This window comes from Anarhichas minor, unplaced genomic scaffold, assembly GCF_050575085.1.
Source record: "Anarhichas minor isolate MPS153535 unplaced genomic scaffold, ASM5057508v1 ptg000002l, whole genome shotgun sequence".
Taxonomy (NCBI): domain Eukaryota; kingdom Metazoa; phylum Chordata; class Actinopteri; order Perciformes; family Anarhichadidae; genus Anarhichas; species Anarhichas minor.
Window position 1 is genome coordinate 2,779,339 of NW_027466448.1, and position 8,358 is coordinate 2,787,696.

General features: G+C 41.8%; 1 protein-coding gene across 1 annotated transcript; it reads left to right on the top strand.

The window, feature by feature from the left end:
• Positions 1–445: 445 nt before the first annotated feature.
• On the top strand, positions 446–7,503 carry LOC142955938 (aquaporin-3-like). The gene is made up of 6 exons (XM_076097241.1): positions 446–553; positions 2,345–2,471; positions 3,658–3,795; positions 3,929–4,047; positions 5,910–6,127; positions 7,326–7,503. Exons 1-6 carry the CDS (start codon positions 446–448, stop codon positions 7,501–7,503), a joined length of 888 nt encoding a protein of 295 aa, XP_075953356.1.
• Positions 7,504–8,358: the final 855 nt, after the last annotated feature.

The following is an 8,358-nucleotide window of genomic DNA, read 5'->3' on the forward strand; positions in this document are numbered from 1 at the left end:
GTGCAGGGCTAGTGAAGAGGGATCGGTTCGGGAGAGGGCCTTCGTCATCCCACGTCCCTCAGGATGAAGTCCTTTGCTTGATGAATGTGCACAATTATGTACAGACAGACTTGCATTTTAATTGGGTGTAATTTTAAAGTAGGGCAGGAAACGGAAGAAAAACAACCATCCGTTAGCTACAAGAGTAAATGTGCAACTTTATAGCTTTATTTGTTATGTTTGTCTGCGCTGTGGTGAGGGAAATGCTGCAAGTAAGTCAGTAAGCAGCAGTTCAGCAGCCACAGACACTGTGAGGAAGAGATGGGTGTAAATGTGTTTGGGAGTGGCAGGGAGTCCAAAGGGAGGGATCCAAGGGAGACCCCTAAAAGCTGATGCACAGCCACAGACTCACATTGGATGTCAGACCACAGAGCCGACCTCAAGGTAATCTCATGATAACTGCATCATGGGAAACCAAAGAGACATTTTGGAGAAACCGGCAGGGACCTTTCTGATCCGACATGCGCTCCTCCGCCAGGCCCTGGCAGAGTGCCTGGGAACCTTAATTCTGGTGGTGAGTAAAGAGTGTGTCGCGAGTGAGTGCTGAGTGGATCATTGTGAACAAGGACAATAGACTAAATTGCCAGATGTGTACTCAGTACAAACTAGTTGTTACCTCAATTTAAAATTGAATACATGTTTTTCAGATGTTGTCTGCTACCGTTCAATTAAATGAAATTGAACGGGAATGCAAGCTGTGCTGTTGTGCTATTTAGGAAACGGGGGGGAAATCATTTTACCTTTGGTTACACTCAAAGAAGCATCTGTAATATTTGCATGATTAACATAACAGTTTGCATGCTTATTATTTTATTGTTTTTGTCATACTATGCTATTTTTCACTTAAAATATACAACGACTTTAAACGTATATTTGAACCGTGAGCTAGTTTGGCGTTTTGGTAAACTAAACATCTCCACCACAACAAATAATCGTGACTAATACCTGCGTGTGTAGATGACCCACTTGTTACAAAAAGTAAAACATATATTAAGTCCAGTGCAGAGCATATAGAGATGTAATAAAATGACTGAATCTGTCTGAGAAGATGTCAGATATGTAAAAAGAAAAAAGAGCGTTCATCGTGGAGTAAGTGTATGCCATTTGTGTGATTCAACAATCCAATGAATCCAACCGACAATTAAAGACGTGATAAGGCGAGCAAAGCGCATCGTGAGAAACGGTTCACAGGTTGCAAGATTTTCTCACTAACATCGATATTCTGAAGCTTTCCAGCAGCTTCAACGTGAGGAAAAGAGAAAAAAAGACCTTCTGAAAATTCCCCGGGGGATTCTGTCTCCTCGTCCAACATGTGTGTGTAGAGAAAGAGGTGGAGGGTGTTGTGGTGTCTGGCAAGAGTTTAGCTTTTTGTTGGCACATAATAAATACATTTTTTTTGTTAGGTTCTCCAGGTGTCTTCTGTGAGACTGATTTGATGTTCAAAGGCGACTTTTAAACTAGTGCTAAAAGGTAAAGGAAGCTTAACTGCTGCTCTCCTCTCATTCAATTATTGCTTTCACAGATGTCGATGAAGCAAAGAAACACTGGATAATTCCAGCTATATTCCCTATTACTTTAACACCTTCATTAATTATCTCCTGTTACTTAACACAAAACCATATTATCTTATATCCTTATTCTTTGCTAATGATACAAGACTTCATACAGCAGCTGCAGTCCCCACGGAAAGCTGTTTCGACACTCGAGGTAAGCCACGATACTGTTTTAAATTAAAGCACAATGTTTATTAGTCCGTCAAAACAACCTTCTCACGGTAACCCACGGACAACACAAATATCAGGAAAGGGCGCCGACGGTGAAACGCCGGGCCATTTGTTATTCTGCTGCCCAGCTGTGACTGATCTGTTAATTCCAGGAGACCTTTCACTCCGCTGGCAGCGTGGTCCCCCCCGGTGGTCAGAGCTGGCCCTCCGTGGAGGAAGGCCTGGCGGGGGGAGTCAGATTGTTGTCGGCATCAATAGTGCCACACAAAGGCCATCCGTAACATACACATGACCTATAGGTCAAAGAGACACACCCTGGATACGACCGAAAGCAAGACTCAGCTGACACCTGACCCGGGGTCAGGCCACTGAGCGGCTTTATTTTTCTCTTTGAAGGTGTTCTACTACTTAATCTCACGGTGTGTCTTTTTCAACTTCACTGTATATTTCTAGGTTGGAGCTCAAAAAAAAAAAAAAAGTGGATGGTTTGTAAATTTCTGAAAGGCATAAAAGCTAGATGTGTCCAGCAAATAATTCCAGGCTGTTTGTCTGAAGTGTCGCCCCCCCACTCCTCTATCCAGATGTTCGGTTGTGGTGCAGTAGCACAGCTGGTTCTGAGCAGAGGCTCCCACGGCACGTTCCTCACCGTCAACTTTGCTTTTGGTTTTGCTGCAACACTGGGCATCCTTGTGAGTGGGCAGATCTCAGGTGAGGATATGCTGCAGTGTATTTGAAGGGTTAATGATCCTCTATTTTGATTTACTTATGAGAAACTGTCAGAAAATGTCTTTTAGGCACACAAACATTTCTTACATAGCCCATAAAAACATACAACGCATGTAATGTTTCCTTATTTGGTATAATAACAAAGGCTTTGTGGTCAATCACGTGTTTTGTCACGTTCATTAAATGTGCAAGCCCAGTTTGTGGAGAACAGATCCACCACTTCAATGACTTTTCTATACATTTGAAAGAGGTTAGAAGAAAAGAAAACATAGTTAAAGGGGTTGATTTTGCAACTATCATTATTAATATACATTTATACATACCGGCCAATGCCAACAAAGGGTTGACTGAGCAAAAAGGGAGGAAAACTTTATCTTCATCAAGTAAAATACAGCTACAGTCATTAGCATCACTGTCATTCACAGAGTATTTCCGCAAGACTCTGCTTTTTTTTAAATTCAACTTCCATCAGCATAACAGGGAGTCATTTTTATTGATGGCTTGACAGACACTACATATCAGCAAAGGGTGAACTGGCAGTTATCTGAAACGCAGTATTTACCCCACTGATGTGTTTGCCTGAAGAATGACAGCAATGAGGCAGCAGGGGAAGCAGAACAGGAGGCAGTGGACGGAGGAATGCAAAGTTTAAAAGAGACGCAACAGACAGAAGGAGGGGGGCACTTACCCCTGAACTTGAAAACTAATGTGGTCTGTAATTGAAAGGAAAGTGAGAGAGTCGATCCTCAATCACAGTATCCTCTGTCAAAAGCATGCAGCACTACAAAGGGTTCTGCAGTTCACTCATACTCACTTTCACTCATACTCACTTCTCCAACGCCTTTATAATGAGGCTGTCCCCCTCTAACACACATTGCAGCTGAGAAAATAAGCTCTTATAATTAGATAGTTCCTACCCTGACACGATTAAGGTGTGAAGAGAAGCGAGGCGCCCACACGAGTGTGCCATCAGAGCAGTTATTTCCCCCTTCAAGGTTAGAAAAAAAGGGATACTTTTTCGGAATCTTTCCCTCCAATTTAATTTGTGTCACAGAGACCTTTCTCTGAGATAAAACAGCCTCCATGTGTTTTTGTTTTCCTGGGTTGAGTCACATAGAATCTGATCATAGATGTATGAACATTTTTACATATTTTTCCTCATCTTTAGGTGGTCATCTGAACCCAGCCGTGACCTTCTCGCTGTGTTTACTTGGGAGAGAGCCTTGGAGGAAGTTCCCGCTGTTCTTCTTCTTCCAGACTCTGGGAGCCTTTCTGGGCGCAGCGACTGTCTTCGGCATGTATATTGGTGCGTGAAACTGAAGAGGAAGAATCAGATTAAAACAGATGTTTAACGGGACACATAACTGTACTCCTTAGACAAATCAGGACTGTTGTCTACTCGGTGGTACACTAACTGGTTTGTACATTCTCCCCACCAGATGCATTATGGGACTTTAGCCCTGGGGAGCTGATTGTGGTGGGGACAAATGCCACTGCTGGGATTTTCGCCACATATCCATCCAAACATTTCACCTTGGTTAACGGAATCTTTGATCAGGTAACAGTGATTTTCTTTAAGCATTTCACCTCTACTCAGTGTACAAGGCGGCTGCATCTTAAAAGCAGCACGCTCCCTCTCAGAGGCCATAAACTCCAGCTAAAGTGATTGTACAAGTTGAAGCACAGAGACTATTCTCTGTTGTGTTAGGCAACAGCCTCAATTATATATGTTACAGTAAAATAAGAACACAATCACAGACTTAAATAGATGCTTGAAGTCACAGTGACGCATGTCTGGTGGAGCTGAATAGACCTCGTCTTCCAAGAGACGGCTGATTGAAAAACATGGCTGAGTGACGTTCATTGAAGACAAAGTGTACTGGACATTTCACGGCGTGGGACATGCATGGCTCCACTGCTGGAGCCCCAAACTCTTATTGCTTGGAAATATTACATGGAAATATGGCACTCCAGTAATGGCTTAATAGTAAATCCCAAAACGTCAGCTCCTGTCATCCTCTTTAACCATTTAAGAGCAGCACACGGTCTAATGAGGACAGTGTCACTATCCATTTGATATGATTGTCTAAACTTGGAATCTGTGTGGAACAGCTAGAACAGATGATTAGATCCCGCTCTGTCGGAAGATTCAAATAATTAATGAAGGTACCCTGTGCGTAAAATGACACACTGTGCATCAAAAATCTGGACAATGTAGATACAACGCAAATAATCCTGCTGCTGACGGCTACAGGTGTTTATCTCAAACAGAGCTTTTGTTCCTATAACAGGTGTGAGAAGTTTGCTAGTTTGTCTGAGCAGACAGAAATGCAAGTAAACAATCTATTGACAACACGCAAGGAGCTTCTGCCACCGCAATTTGCTCGTATTATCTGTGCTCTAACAGACGGGAAGACTATCAACTAGCTGTTGACTTTGTCAGTTTACCCTTTCAAGACCCCCCGTTGGCTCTGAAACAGCACTTCCTGCGTGCTGCAATGAAATCTCACAAGAACTGCAGTACATGTGCAGGCCAGGGTGGCCACCAGCCAGCGCTGCCGCTGCAGCGCATCATGTAGGTCATGACATGCCACAGCATATGGGGTCATATTCTATACAATATCGACTGTCAAGTCCAGAGCTGTGATGACGATGCAATCCTGCTAATTGAAGAGAACCCCCTGTGTTTCCCTGAGCTCTCCTTGTGGTGCTTCTATCCAATGATGTCAGGATACTTTAAATGGACAACGGGAGTTATGTGCTGTTTTCTGATGAAAAAGTTGACAAGATTTCACGATTTCACATTTATTTTCCTTCAAGAGAAGTTTCCAGTTTGACAGCTTGCCAACTTCTGCAGAACAAATGCCCTGTGAATATCACAACTTCTTAGAGGTGATTAAACCACACAGGAATCATGAAGCAATTGCATTCACAAGATTGAGTTTTGTGGGATTAAAGCCAGGTCTCCTCGAAATTATGTTCCCATATTTCCACACCCCGTTTTTCAAATATGTTTCGAGGGAAAGTAATTCCTCCTGGATGATGTTACTTTTGACGTAACTTATTATTAACAAATTAGCTTCAAATTAGCACCCAAACCGTGATCTTTAACTAAACCGAAACGTAATTTAGTTTTGAAACACCGAAAGCATAACAAGCAGTTAAAACTCTACAACGTTGATATTTGCGTATCTAGAAATGGTTCAATGATATGCAACCTATGTTTGGTTTAGAAACGTTGAGTTTCAATGCATCCTTGGTTTGCAGAAATGTACAATGCCCACATTTTATTCAGGAAATTCAATTGATTGTTCATGCATCAGCAGGAATATTGTCCTATCAATGAAAATAATGAAGGATCACATGAAATAAATGTAGCAAAAAGCATTAATAGAGCATTCTCCCTGCACTGGTCCTCAGATTATTGGACCAGCTGCATTGATTGCGTGCATCCTGGCCATAGTTGATCCAAACAACAATCCAGTCCCTCGAGGTCTGGAGCCCTTCACTGTTGGCTTCGTGGTGCTGGTCATCGGCCTCTCGATGGGCTTCAACTCTGGCTATGCCGTCAACCCAGCCAGGGACCTGGGGCCGCGCATCTTCACGGCTCTTGCGGGCTGGGGTGGAGAGGTTTTCACGTGAGTATAGCACAGAATTGAACTGCAGGGATATCACGGTGCATCCGCTTTGAACGTTATCAGCCAATAGAATGGGAGTTATCAGTAGTTATCAGCCTCAAAGATATGGGTTAGAAGGCGCCTGTTACACTCTAGTAGGTTCATCAGGCTGTCAACTAGTCACACCTTTGTTCATCTATATACGAATACAAGAAGAAGTCGTGGACCTCTAGTGGCCGTAGTATTTATGACGAGACTAAAGGAGGAGGTCGGGGGGGGGGGTATAAATAGTGACGTAGTCCACATAGAATGGAAGTTGTGTAGATTGGTCAAACAACCACAGGACTTTCACCCAGGAGACTGCTCTTCATGTCATGTTCTATGAGAAACCAAAATTCATGAGTTATTACCATATTTCTGGTATGTAACTTGTGCACTTAACCAATGCCCTGTATGTAAATTATGTAACAAACGTTTTTTTTTAACTCAAACCAAAATCTTTTCCTAAACCTAACCAAGAAGAAACGAAAAGTAGTTTTGTTTTAATTCACATTGTTAACTTTTATATTGACAACGAGGTAAGTGCAGTTCAGCGTGTCTGAAACATCAAACATTTCCACCAAAACGCACAGTAGAAATACAAATGAATACAAATATAAATGTAATTTGCAATGCATTTGATTGCGTTTCTTAATGTGTTTTTCTTTTCTTTTGTGGCTGATATGAACAAAGACATGCAGAATTGCTTTGTGGAGGCAGAATCATACAGCACAAGTGAAACTGGAAATATTGTAGCAATTTAGCATTGTGCTTTTATGAGTGGGAAATCACAAGAAACAATATATTTTTTTAAATCAATATTAAAGTAGCAGAGGCCAAGATGTCCTTAGAAGCCCTATAGATTAAAGCACCAAAAACACTGGACACTACATTTCCCATAATGCCACAGGGGCCACAGAAGACAAGCAGTAGTTCTCCTCCCGATGAGTAAACCAAACTTAATGTGTGAAATCGGTGCACTGCACCTTTAAATATATTTAAATTGGAGTGTCTCTATATTGACATGGTTCACATGCTCTCTGACCCGTAACACTGCATCTCTGTAACTTCTGCTATGCACTCATATTTTATTAAGGCCTGCTACAGTATAGGAGAATTGAATAAAAAATGTAAAATGACAACATGCATTACAGTTTTTTCCCCATTTATTCTCTTCCAGAGCAAACACCTACTGGTTCTTTGTGCCCATCTGTGCACCCTTCTTGGGCGCAGTGGTGGGTGTGCTGATTTACCAGCTCATGGTTGGATACCATTTAGAAGGAGAAGTCAAAGAGACGCAGAAGGAGGAAGAGAAAAGGTTCAAACTTTCCAGTATGACAACCAACGGAGATGCATGAGCACCGCTGAATTTCTTTTTGCGATTATAGTCGCAAAAAGACGACGTCCTTGCCTAACAATTATATCTTTTGCTGTTGAGGAAAACCTTTTTTGTTTTCACGTATCTCTTTAGCTAAAATCAGCTTTGAGATCGCTTAGGCCATCAATCAATAATCATGAAGATATCTAGTCTTATGACATTTTCACATGTAACATATAACAGTGTGATCTTGTCTATTATATCTCTATATACATATATATATATATATATATATATATGTATATAGATATAATAATAAAATATAAATATATTCTGACTTGCAATGAATTTTAGCAATATTTACATCTCCAGTAAGCAACTTCTCATAGGCCCACTGCTGTGTAAAGTCTATACAGATTCACCACTGAGAGGTTCGATATGTGGCGGAAAAATTCCTTATTATCTTTTGATTGTCGACAACAGTTTCTTGGATTTTTCGACTGCCAAGAGCAGCTAAACCACGCAGACATGTGGTCTGTTTTGTCTAGTTCGATATCATTTGTGTTTCTGCTTCCAAACATTTCAGGAAGACCTCCGACAGTTCCACAACTGAAGCTCTGCTGTCACCACTTACCACATTCTGCCATCGATGCATGCAGCAACTTGCCCCTCTCCATCAGAGACTCTGAAGGTCTAAAACACACAGAGGCCTATTTTACACCTGGTGCGAAGCGAGTTTCCGAACTGACGTAGTTGTCATTGTCACGCCATACGCCCACTTTGTTTAAGTAGCTTGCGCTCATCTGTGCGCCCATTGGCGTGTTGGTCTTAAAATTAGGTTTGGTCGGGCACACTGTTGGTGTAAAGTCAAAGGTACAGCATTTTTTTTTTTCTA